General features: G+C 44.2%; 1 protein-coding gene and 1 pseudogene across 4 annotated transcripts in view; both read right to left on the bottom strand.

Annotated features, from left to right (window-relative positions):
• MCU (mitochondrial calcium uniporter) overlaps positions 1–13164 on the bottom strand; it is a 192559-nt gene extending 179395 nt beyond the window's left edge. Inside the window, exon 1 of one of the 4 annotated variants that reach the window (XM_016918534.4) lies at positions 12954–13164. In XM_016918534.4, coding sequence (XP_016774023.1) covers positions 12954–13106 — 153 coding nt within the window. In that variant the 5' untranslated portion in view covers positions 13107–13164. Of the gene's footprint in view, positions 1–12188; positions 12642–12953 lie in introns of those variants that run through there. The other 3 variants (XM_016918533.4, XM_016918536.4, XM_016918535.4) reach the window with 3 other exon arrangements.
• Positions 8692–8854, bottom strand: LOC112204724 (small nucleolar RNA U3; annotated as a pseudogene).
• Positions 13165–13452: the final 288 nt, after the last annotated feature.

Genomic DNA, 13452 nt, shown 5'->3' with positions numbered 1-13452 from the left:
AAAAAAATTTTTTTGCATGGCACATGTATACCTATATAACAAACCTGCACATGCTGCACACATATCCCACAACTTAAAGTAAGATTTTTTTTAAAAAATTTGTTTTGGCCAGGCACAGTACCTCACATCTGTAATCCCAGCACTTTGGGAGGCCAAAGCAGGAGGATCACTAGAAGCTGGGAGTTTGAGACGAGCCTGGGCAACATAGCAAGACCCTCACCTCTACAAAAAATTTTAAAATTATGCAGGTGGCTGGGGGCAGTGGCTCATGCTTGTAATCCCAGCACTTTGGGAGGCCGAGGCGGGCGGATTACGAGGTCAGGAGTTCAAGATCAGCCTGGCCAACATGGTGAAACCCTAGCTCCACTAAAAATACAAAAATTAGCTGGGCATGGTGGCACATCCATGTAATCCCAGCTACTCCGGAGGCTGAGGCAGGAGAACTGCTTGAACCAGAACCCAGGAGGTGGAGGTTGCAGTGAGTCGAGATCGCGCCACTGCACTCCAGCCTGGGCTACAGAGCGAGACTCCGTCTCAAAAAAAAAAAAAAAAAAAAAATATCCAGGCATGGCAGTGCATGCCTGTAGTCCCAGTTACTCGGGATGCTGAGGCAGGAGGATCCCTTCAGCTCAGGAGTTCGAGGCTACAGTGATTTATAATGGTGCCATGAACTCCGGCCTGGGTGACAGAGGAAGACCTTGTCTCTAGGAAAGTTTTAATTTAATTTAAAAAATAAAAAAAAAATCACAAATTTTAAATCAGGTCAAAATTTAAAATTTTAGCAGGTCAGTACAGTTTTAAATACAAAATTAGAGGCATAGAAAAAAAGCATATTTAACATGATTGTAAAAAGGAACACTCAGCAAAGGTCAAGAAATAAAGTTTCAGTGCCTGAGTAATAAAGTCAGACAGACTATGAATTGAATGGCCTTTCTACTGGTAGTAAGTGATAATCTACATTCAATCACCAAGTTCTATCAGTTCTACTTCTTAAATTTCTCTTCTCTCTTCCCTCTTCTCTATCTACAACACTACTGTCCTAGTCAGGCATCTTTTCCTTGGTCCAGTGAGATGCTCCTTACTGGTCTTTCTACCTCACTGGTCCCATCCTTTCCACCCGGCCTTCATACTGCTGCCAGCGTTACCTACCTGATCATCTGATTCTCCCACTTGAAATTCTTCAGAGGCTCATCTATGGACAAGCAGTATTTTTTCAAACTATGGCTTAAGATGTAAAATCAATTTAGGTCTCAACTAATATTTCTTTAACAAAACAGAACGGAAACTATATAAAATACATAGTAAAAAATATTATTTCATGAAACTTTTCTTTAGTTCTGTTTTTTGTTGTTGTTGTTGTTGTTGTTGTTTTGAGACAGAGTCTTGCTGTCGCCCAGACTGGAATGCAGTGATCTCTGCTCACTGCAGCCTCTGCCTCCTGGGTTCAAGCAATTCTCACGTCTCAGCCTCTGGAGTAGCTGGGATTATAGGTGTATGCCACCATGCTAGGCTAATTTTTGTATTAGGTTGGTTTCACCATGTTGCCCAGGCTGGTCTCAAACTCCTGGCCTCAAGTGATCTGCCTGCCTCCACCTCCCAAAGTGCTGGGATTACAGGCGTGAGCCACCATGCCCAGCCACTTTTCTTTAGTTTTATGTGTGTACAATGCACACACATAACTGGGTTACAGTGTAAAATGTACTTCTACTGTGGGCTGAGTTAAAAACAAAACATAAAAACACTGACCTACACAACAAAATTTCAATTTCTTCAGAAGTCCCTTCATAGTCTGATCCCTCACCACAGAAACAGTGGTTAAGAGACAGGATCTGAAGCCACTGTTTGGGGGTTTATATGCTAGGTGTGACATCTGCTAGCTGTGTGATCGTGGTTAAGTCATTTACTGTGTGTCACTTAACAGCTGTGACTCTGGGCAAATCATTTAACTCAGTGGGTAACTTAGTTTCACTATCTATAAAATGAGGATAAAAACAGTACCTGGGTCATAGTGTATCACAAGAATTAAATGAGATAATCTATGTAAAATTCTTGGCACATGATATACATGAAAAATATTATCATTGGTATAACTACTATTGTCCAGCCTAATCTCCAGCTATTCTTGCCCATACTCCGGTTGTAACAAACCAGTGGCTGCTTCTCAAATACATCTTACTCCCTCATGAGGTCATGTCAGATTGGTGCTGCCCGGAATGCTGACCACACTTTTCCAGTCACATTATATTTCCAAATGTTTGCTTTTTTTTTTTTTTTTTTCTTTTTTTGAGACACAGTTTCGTTCTTGTTGTCCAGGCTGGGGTGCAATGGCACCATGTCAGCTCACTGCAACCTCTGCCTCCCGGTTCAAGTGATTCTCCTGCCTCAGCCTCCTGAGTAGCTGGGATTACAGGCGCACACCACCACACCCAGCTAATTTTTGTATTTTTTTAGTAGGGATGGGGTTTCACCATGTTGGCCAGGCTGGCCTTGAGCTCCTGACCTCAGGTGATCCACTCGCCTCAGCCTCCCAAAGCGTTGGGATTACAGGCGTAGCCACTGCACCTGGCCCCAAATGTTTCCTCTTAAGCAAGACCTCTTCTGTGAAGCCTTCCTCAGCTCTCACAGGTAGGTCCTAAGTGCTCCCGCTGAACATTCTTTAGAAAAAAAAGAAGCACAGCCATTTATAGTCTGTTTGTACAATGTCTCCTGGCCAGACTGTGAACTCTTTTAGGACCACCACAAAGGCATCTCTCTCTCCAATGCCCTGGGCAGTGCCTCACAAAATGCAGGAGTTCCACAGATATTTTCTGAATGTCTCCAGGTTACCAAACCCTTCTAAGTCTTCATTTTCCATCTGTACAATGGGAATAGTATTTTGCCAGAAGGACTGTTGTAGAGTACACTAGAGAATGTTATAAAAGTATCTGGTATAGAAGCAACTCAGTAATTACCAGGTTTACTGGATGGGACTTATTTTTTTCTTTTTCTTCTTCTTTTTTTTTTCTTTTTTTTTGAGACAGAGTTTTGCTCTGTCGCCCAGGCTGGAGTGCAGTGGTGCGATCTCGGGTCACTGCAACCTCTGCCTCCTGGGTTCCAGCAATTCTCCTGCCTCAGCCTCCCAAGTGGCTGGAATTACGGCGCCCCCCTCCCCCGCAACCATGACTGGCTAATTTTTTTTGTATTTTTAATAGAGATGGGGTTTCACTATGTTGGTCAGGCTGGTCCTGAACTCCTGACCTCAGGTGAAGTCCCCCATCTCAGTATCCCAAAAGGCTGGGATTACAGGCATGAGCCACAGCGCCCGGCTGGGTGGGACATTTTAGAAATCCAAACTAAATTAGGAATATCTCCAAGAAGCACATATCTTAGACCTCTAACAGCTAACACCGGGAGGGGAGGGTGAGGAAAGAAATTTAAGAAATGTAGTCAGTGGGGACCGGGCACGGTGGATCACGCCTGTAATCCCAGCATTTTGGCAGGCCGAGGCAGGCAGATCACGAGGTCAGGAGATCGAGACCATCCTGGCTAACATGGTGAAACCCCGTCTCTACTAAAAAGAAAATACAAAAAATTAGCCGGGCGTGGTGGTGTGTACCTGTAGTCCCAGCTACTCGGGAGGATGAGGCAGGAGAATGACTTGAACCTGGGAGGCGGAGCTTGCAGTGAGCCGAGATCACGCCACTGCACTCCAGCCTGGGCGACAGAGTAAGACTCCGTCTCAAAACAACAAGAAATGTAGTCAGTAGGAAGGATGTCGAGATCTCTTGAAGGAAAACAGCAGCAGATACTTGAGGAAGAACATGCTAAAGGAGCAGAAAGGAAAAGGAAGGATGACCCACACTGACACCCAGAACAGTACAGTTCTCACTCTAGCCAGACTCAGGCTTAAATCCAAAACATGTGTCCTGCCTTTCAGTGCATCCCTAGCACTAAACCAGTTTATGACACTTAAATCTATAAAACTGGGTTAATACCTCTCATAGGGTTATAGTAAAAATTAAATGAAGTAACAATGTCCTCAGGTCTTAGATGGTTTCTTCTATATCTATTCCTCTATCTATAGAAACCAAGTGGTTCAAGCTAACCTATATGCTCTCTTATTATCTGACAATTTATCAGTCATACTAACTTTCTCTGAACTAAAGTTTAAAGCAGATATTAATACAGTGCTCTTAAACATCCTCTAACATTACTTATCATAGAAAAGAGGTACAAAGTAGGCGTGTCTCAGCAGACAAAAAAGTTTAAATGATATTGATACCTACAAGGCAGTACAGTTCAGGACTGTACATTTCTAACTGTCGTCTACACAGTCTCAAACACCTAATGGACTCCTCAGTAGTTTTCTGATGATTATTACAAACACTCCCTAAACAATAAAGTGGAAAATAAATAGCAAGAAAAAATACATAAAAACTGAAAACTTCAGGAACAAAGCATAAAAATTAATACCCACTCTTCTGGATTAATAAATAGTATTAACATCATTAAAGAACCTTTGGAAAAGGCTCATATCTTTGAGATGTCAAAATGCGATGTCATATCATCAAATTATTCCAGAACTGCATTAGAAAAAGTTCCACCTTTAGCATGCTTTAGACCCAATTGGTGAAAAAATTTATGAAGTTATATTTTTATCAATATAAAAGATTCAAGTGTGTACACAGTTTTTGGACCAATAATTCACCAAACTTATTAAAATTAATTTGCTTGAAGCCAACTTTCATTTTTACACAAGCTAACTGCAAGCATTTAACAAAGTGCAGTGAAATAAATGCGTTGTTTTCCTTTTGTGTTCAACCTACAGAGGAAAGGTTTTTTAACAGTTATTATCCAGCTTAATCTAAATTAGAGAGTAATTATTCAAGACTGACTTTGACGTTAGGTACTTTAAGAATTTGGCCGGGCACAGTGGCTCACGCCTTGTAATCCCAACACTTTCCAAGGCTGAAGTGGGGGGATCACCTGAGGCCAGGAGTTCAAGACCAGCCTGGCCAACATGGCGAAATCCTGTCTCCAATAAAAATACAAAAAATTAGCCCAGCATGGTGGCAGGTGCCTGTAATCCCCGCTACTCAGGAGGCTGAGACAGGAGAATCGCTTGAACTCTGGGGGCAGAGGCTGTAGTGAGCCGAGATCACACCATTGCACTCCAGCCTGGGCAACAACAGCAAAACTCCATCTCAAAAAAAAAAAAAAAAATTTGACCCCAATCCACTTTTTAGAACCACTCTCAGCTTAAGTGTTTTAAATGAAACAAAGAATTGTGTAATTTAGTAGGAAAAGAATTGAATAGGAAAATGAGAAGATGCGTGACCCATTTCCAGTTCTGTATTAACACGCTGAGCTACTAAGAAAAAAACCATTTCGGCTGGGTGCAGTGGCTCACACCTGTAATCCCAGTACTTTGGGAGGCCAAGACACGCAGATCATCTGAGGTCAGTAGTTCGAGACCCGCCTAACCAACATGGCAAAACTCCATCTCTACTAAAAATACAAAAATCAGCAGGGGGCGGTGGCGCGCACCTGTAGTCCCAGCCACTCAGGAGGCTGCGGCAGCAGAATCACTTGAACCCAGGAGACAGAGACTGCAGAGAGCAGAGATAGCGCCACTGCACTCCAGCATGGACGACAGCGTGACTCCATCTCAATAAAAAAAAAAAAAAAAAGCCATTTCACCACTCATACTCTTGTTTCCTCAATATAAGGTCTTACTGAACTCTAATCACTAAGGTTCTTTTTTTTTCCTTTTTCCGGGACGGAGTGTTGCTCTGTCACCCAGGCTGGAGTGCAGTGGCATGATCTCAGCTCACTGCAACCTCCGTCTCCCGGATTCAAGCAATTCTCCTGCCTCAGCCTCCCGAGTAGTTGGGATTACAGGCGCGCACCACCACACCCAGCTAATTTTTTTGTATTTTTAGTAGAGACGGGGTTTCACCATGTTAGTCAGGCTGGTCTCAAACTCCTGACCTCATGATCCACCCGCCTCGGCCTCCCAAAGTGCTGGGATTACAGGCATGAGCCACTATGCCTGGCAAACGTTTAAGATTCTTTAAAGTGCACAACTTCCACAGTAACATCTTAGTTTTCCTAACATGTTATCCTAGTAATTCTAATATATCCATGAGCCATGGTATGGCATTAATCAAAGAATAAAGAGTCCGGGCACGGTGGCTCACCCTATAATCCCAGTACTTTGGGAGGCCAAGGCAGGAGGACTGCTTGAGCCGAGGAGTTCAAGACCAACATGGGCAACATAGTGAGACTTCATCTCTACAAAAAATTTAAAAATTAGCCCAGTGTGGTGGATTGTGCCTGTAGTCCTAGCTATTCAAAAGGCTGAGGTCGGAGGATCACTTAAGCCCAGGAGTTCAAGGCTGTGGTGAGCCGTGATCAGACTACTATACTTCAGCCTGGGCAACAGAGTAAGACCTCGTCTCAAAAAAAAAGAATAAAGGGCTGAGCATGGTGGCTCACGCCTGTAATACCAGCACTTTGGGAGGCTGAGGCAGGCCGATCACCTGAGGTCAGGAGCTCAAGACCAGCCTGGCCAACATGGTGAGACACCATCACTACTAACAATACAAAAACTGGCTGGGCGTGGTGGCGCGTGCCTTTAGCCCCATCTACTCGGGAGGCTAAGGCAGAAGAATTGCTTGAACCCGAGAGGCAGAGGTTGCAGTGAGCCAAGATTGCGCCACTGCACTCCAGCCTGGGCGACAGAGTAAGACTCTGTGAGGCTATCAGCCTTTGAATCCTCTATTCTAACAGCTATCCTGAGATATTAAAAGGTAATCTTGACCTTAATCACAGGAAAACAAACAGTAATTTTTAAGAAAATCTATAGGGATGCAAAGCTAAAACATAAGAAGAAATAAAAACATCCTAGCAGTTGATAGCAAATCATTTTTTGTTTTCGGGCTACCTCATGTTTGAAGTTGAAATAAAAGAGCATTTCATTGATAACATCATCTGAATGATTTCCTACCAATGTATTGCCTTTGACTTAAACCACTCTTGATGCTGTATTTTCTATTTAGATTTCATGTTAAAGAAAAGAGTTACATGAAGCATAAAGAAAAGCCACTTGGGACTTAGAAAAGTTCAAATAATCAGAATTTTAAGATATCCAAGTTCATTTATTCAGATATTTTATGAGTTTTAAAATAAGCATGCTTTTGTGCTGGATGTGGTAGCTCATGCCTGTAATCCCAACACTCTGGGAGGCTAAAGTGAGAGGATCTATTGAAGCCAGGAGTTAAGAAACCAGCTTGGGCAACATAGCAAGACTGTTTCTCCAAAAAAAAAAAAAATTCTTTTTATGAGCTAGGCATGGTGACACATCACATGCCTATATACCCAGCTACTCAAGAGGCTGAAGTGGGAGGACTGCTTAAGCCCAGGAGTTGAGGGTTCCAGCAAGCTATGACCACACCACTGCACTGTAGCCTGGTTAAGAGAACAAGACTGTCTCTCAAAACAATAAAAAATAAAAAGAATGGTTGCTTCCTTAAAAATAAAAGAAGTCAGCCAGGCACAGTGGCTCACACCTGTAATCCCAGCACTTTGGGAGGCCGAGGTGGGTGGATCACGAGGTCAGGAGTTCAAGACTAGCCTGTCCAACATGGTGAAACCCCGTCTCTACTAAAAATACAAAAACATTAGCTGGGCGTGGTGGTGCACACCTGTAATCCCAGCTACTTGGGAGGCTGAGGCAGGAGAATCGCTTGAACCAGGGAGACGGAGGTTGCAGTGAACCGAGATTACGCCACTGCACTCCAGCCTGGGCAACAGAGCGAGAATCTGTCTCAAAAAAAAAAAAAAAAAAATAGAAGTCTGGCCTGGGTGCAGTGGCTCATGCCTGTAATCTCAGCATTTTGGGAGGCCGAGGCAGGTGGCTTACCCGAGGCCAGGAGTTCGAGACCAGCTTGGCCAACATGGCAAAACCCAGTCTCTACAAAAAATACAAAAATTAGCCGGGCATGGTGGCACACGCCTATATGCCCAGCTACTTGGGAGGCTGAGACAGGAAAATCACTTGAACCCAGGAGGTGGAAGCTGCAGTGAGCCGAGATCACGCCACTGCACTCCAGCCTGGGCAACAGAGCAACACTCCATCTAAAATAAATACATAAATAAATAGAAGAAGTCTGTTCTTAAACATATTTATCCAGAACTCTCAAAATCTTAATATAGAATAAACCAACAAATGTGGAATCTGATTCAAACATATACTTGTAATAATCTGGGTAATTACTATACTTTTGCTGGCTATTGTCAGAAAGCTAATGACCACTGCTGAGCTAATCCAATGGTACCAACTCTTTCCATCAATCCACCATAAAGAAGTGTAATATACAACCAAAGACAGCACTGGCAATACTAAGCTTAAAGGAATTCTCCAAATATGGCTACCTAAGGAAGGCTATTAAGCAAGCCAAACTGGGGGTAGGGGGATAGGGAGAGGAGATAAAGGGCATATCTTTTCCCTAGCGAGCAGAAAAAGGGGTGCATAGCTAACTAATGCTTGTCTGAGTGTCACCTATGTACCCAGCATTGTGCTAGAGTCTACGAGCCACAAAGGTAATAAGATACACATCATTGCTTTATCTCCCCAGTTAAGATTAGATGCCCACAAATAAAACATTTAGAAATCATGTCCGTGTCAATCTGTGTCCTAAAGATAGTAAATCCCATCAGAATTCAGAAAGGACAGAAGACAACAATAGAAAAGGGTTAAGAGCCAGGAATTACACAAATCAAGATTCAAACTAGGAAATGTTTTTTTCTCTACACATTTAGAGAAACTTTTCTAGTAACGAACTATAGAAATTATCCCTGAAAGTATCATCTTCACGCTAGGAATTATTGAATCCATCTCCATTTAAAGGAATTTTAGGCCAGATCTTCACACTAGGAATTCTTGAATCCATCTCCATTTAAAGGAATTTTTGGCCAGACGTAGTGGCTTACATATATAATACTAGCTCTTTGGGAAGATAAGTCCAGGAGTTCAAGACCAGCCTGGTAGAAATACCCTGTCTCTACCAAAAAAAAAAAAAAAAAAATTTTTTTTTTTTTTTTTTTTTTTTTTTTTTTGAGTCGGAGTTTCGCTCTTTCGCCCAGGCTGGAGTGCAGTGGCGTGATCTTGGCTCACTACAACCTCCGCCTTCTAGTTTCAAGTGATTCTCCTGCCTCAGCCTCCCGAGTAGCTGGGACTACAGGCGCCTGCCACCATGCCCAGCTAATTTTTGTCTTTTTAGTAGAGACGAGGTTTCACCATGTTGGCCAGGCTGGTCTCCAACTCCTGACCTCCTGATCTGCCCGCCTCAGCCTCCCTAGTTGCTGGGATTACAGGTGTGAGCCACCGCACCCAGCCAAAAAAATTTTTTTAATTAGCTGGGCATGGTGGTGCACATTACTTGGGGAGGCCGAGGTGGGAGGAGAGCTTGAGCCCAGGAGTTCAAGATTGCAGTGAGCTGTGACAGTGTCAATGAACTCCAGCCTGGGTGACAAAGCAAGACCTTGTATCAAAAAAAAAAAAAAAAGTAAAGGAATTTTAATCTTTGGTCTGTTCATAACCACAAACATAACTTAACAAGTGACTTTACTCAGTTTATTAGGTTTCCTCATGTGTAAAGTGAGAATGTTAGATTCAAAAGGAATTGTACATCACAGTCTGTAACCTGAAATGAACCTTAAAGGCTAGAGGAGTGATTAGGGGTGATAAAGGCTGAAATTCAGCTACAAAGAATCCATAAAGGTTTAGTATGAATGTATGGGACAGTGCAGAGACTAGCTTAAGTACAACAGAGTATTTGTGCTGGGATGAATCTGGCATAATAAGATTGGGCCAGACTATGAGGAACTCAATTAAAGAGTTAGGACCTGCCTCTGTGTCAGGCAGTGTAACCTGTTAAAACTTTCAGGTTAAGCTGAAACAATGTCATTGCCAAAAGAACTGTGATGTGTAAAGTAGAGCAAGTCAGCCACAAACTGTAACAGGACAATGACAGACTTAAGTAAAAGATGTAGTAATTCAGCATAGCCGTTAACTGCTAGAAAATGCCAACAGTGGGGCTGTCATAATCAGAGATGAAACAGTTTGTTTTAGCAATGGAATTACACAGCTCACAATGAAAGGCAGTTCCTCTTCGAAGAATCATACTTAAAAATAGCAGCCACCTTCACTAACCATACAGAAAAGCAGGCAACAAACATTTTACATCAGTTTTGGTTACAGTCACAAGCCGGAGAGAAGCAAAAAAATTACACTAGATGGTGCTAAAAATATTGAATAAGCCCCTGTACCTTTACTCTTATTTACTCAGTTGAATGACATACTAATGGAGAAGGGGGAAGAGACAAACTAAGTTTATAACTTCATAATTGCACTTACCAACTAGCTGAGCTACTGTATTGCTTTGGACTCATTCTTGGAAAACTTGGAAAAGATGAATTTCTCACTTAAAAAATTAGGCAGTGCTGTAACTGGTTATGCCCCCCTGGTTGTAATTTACCATACCATACAGCGGAACAAAAGTGGCACAAACTGGACTTGTGATCCATTCCAATGCACACTGCCATCTGCTGCACATACACAGGATGTCTCCCAAGCAAGATTCAACCTTAGTGTCTCTCAGGGACCTTTACCAGAACATCTATTCTTTCTGGTAAGTTGTTTGCTCCCATATTCACCTAATATATGTATTCAAATCAACACCTACTTACAGGAGAACTCCCATTCATGGGGTTTTGAAATAGCAATACTTTCATAATGGACAATAGTAAATTTTATAAGGAAGGAGAGAGATGTAAAGGAGCATTTGCACTTTACAATAAAAAGAGCACAATAAGAGGTGAGAATATCTCAGATGAGTGGGAGTCCTAAAACTTACGTATTAGCTAACGTAACCTTGGCCAAGTCTCTCTCTTTTCAGGGCCTCAATATCTTTTAAATGGAATTTCTTGTAAATAATCACAGACTATCCTATGGAAACAGCTGTATACATGATGGCTTCAGAAGAATTGTAGAAAAATAAAATGTTTATACACTTTAAATAATCAGGTTCAATTTTTTTCAAAATCTTACAATTCTAAATTCATGTACAAGTCACCATTCCCATAACATTCCTGCCCTTTAGAAATAACACTTCGTTTTAATTGTGCTTTCAGTTACAAATTCAGCACTTCATTTTTACCCACCCTAGAATAGCACAGAGAACACCTTCGTGAAGTATCCCCACAAGGGAGACACTCACAGCCTGACAAATTTGCATAGTGGAAAATATACAAGGCACAAATTTTTTAAAATGCTAAACGAATATCACACTCAAACAGTCTTAAAAACTGTGCAAAGTCAGAAGATGTCTTATCAAAATATGGACTTAAGGACAACTTGGGAAGCCTTTAAGTAGTTCGACGGAAAGGGGAATGCAATCAAAATTTGGGGTGGCCTTATGTTTTTAAGAGAACAAAACACATAACTAGAGGCTATGAAACACGCAAATTAAATTGAACTGTGGAAAAGCTCTTGGCTGTCACCCAAAAGCTTCAGCAAAGCAATATGCCAGTATGCCAAATAAAAAGAGGTACAATCGTCTCACAAGAATGAGGATAGGGTCCATACCTATGACTAATAATAACAATACAACCTTGCTTTTGCAGAGCATTAGGTCTTTTCATAGATCTTTCAGGCACTCGATTTTGATGCTTTCATTGGCCTTAGGTGTATCCTCTCCGAAGAGCTCCAGTTCAGTTTCCTCTTAAGAGTTATGATCAGAACAAGGCAGGCGATGTGTTTATTGAGGGTTGAAGGTACTATTGTAGTTTCTCCTATCAAGCTGTTTGCAGTGATCCTCTAATAATCACACTATACAACTCAGCCCCAGGAAATAAAACCTACATTCTTTCCCACAGAGCTGGCCAGAGACCAACACATATAGGTCAAGAAAGTCCAAGGGAAGGAAACCTCCTGACTTGTTAGGTTAAGAACTCCATGCCAAATTCATCTCTTGCAATTGAAAAAAGAAATCTCTCTCACACTCTGTCTCTCTCTCTCTCTCACACACACACACACACTCACCCAAGAGTGTTCAAACAGAAATCCTCTTTTTCTGCCAGCCAATGAAACCCAGCAACAACTGGTTAATACAACCACCAAATCTCTGCCTCTGTCAACAACTTACCATAATCGCTTCTCCTGTGCCTGCTGACCACCCTTCCCGCTTCAGGCACGCGTGAACACGCTTATACAGTAGCCCTCGAAAGGACCCCCCAAAGCACCTTTAAGGACCCAAGAGGATGAAGCTTGCCTCCTGAAGCAATGCAGCATCCATCTCGAGGGAGCCGGTTCCCCATGCGCACACACACAGTAAGTCACAGAGGGGAATAAAGTTTGATTTTCCTTCCGGCCCGACCCCTCGGGGACGAGAGAGGACGAGGGGCGGCCCCGCCGGGGTCCTGGGCTGCTCTCCGGGGCAGCTCCCAGCAGCATGGCACTGCCACTCTCCTGGCACACACAAGGCGGCCGCGGCAACTCAGAACTCCCCAACCCGCCCAGAGGAGGAGGGAAAGGGGACAACTTCCATCCGGCTCCGTTCAGGGAGCCTTGGGGCAGGGCTGTTAAGAACGAAGAAGGGAGGGAACGCGATTGGGGGCGGGTCGGGGAGAGGTTCAAGTCCCGTGCCTTCCCCGCCCTGGTGTCCCCAGTACTGCGGGAACATCCCCGCCGTCGCCCCTCCTCCTCCTCTCGGCTTCCTCCCGCCCGCCCTCCCTTCCTGGTCGCCGCCGCAGGCGCCTGAAGGGCACGGCGGCTCCTCGGTGCCTGGCAACCTCCGGAGCGGCCGGGAGTTGAGGTAACTCGCCTGCTGCCCCGGCGGCCTGCCCGCCGGCGGCTCTCACACGCCAGCGCCGCCCCGCCCTCCCCGGAGCCTCCGGGCGCGCTCGCTCACCGTCCGGTGGTGCTGCTGCTGCCGGTGGCGGCTGACGCCCAGCCCAGGGAAGCAGCCGGCAGTCAGCGCCCCGCAGCCGCCGGCGCCCCCGCCGCCGCCGCCGCCCCGAGAGGAGAGGAGCAGCAGGAGCGATCTACCTGCGGCGGCCGCCATCTCTCAACTGGAAACGGCGCCGACCCAGGCAGCGCAGCGGACGGCCAGGGCGGAGCTAAGACCCGCCATTCACCGACGCCGGGCCAACTAAAGCCCTTGACTGAGTTGATGAGGCGGGGCTTCCTGCAAGGTCCAATCGACAGGCGGGAGAACCACACTGGAAGCTGCCAGTCCCTTCCAGAGTTACCTATAGTGGGACATAGTCAATTACGGGCAAATTCTAGGGAACCCGTAATTGACACCCAAACCCGTGAAAATAACAGCAATAGAGATGGCATGTTAAGTTCGGCTAATCTTCACCAACAATACAGCTATGATAAGAGTAACAGGGGATATAGATATTTGT

The sequence above is a fragment of the Pan troglodytes genome, chromosome 8 (assembly GCF_028858775.2).
Source record: "Pan troglodytes isolate AG18354 chromosome 8, NHGRI_mPanTro3-v2.0_pri, whole genome shotgun sequence".
NCBI classification, from domain to species: Eukaryota; Metazoa; Chordata; class Mammalia; order Primates; family Hominidae; genus Pan; species Pan troglodytes.
The sequence above is the reverse complement of the archived record's forward strand: the minus strand, read 5'-3'. Positions and strand labels throughout refer to the sequence as shown.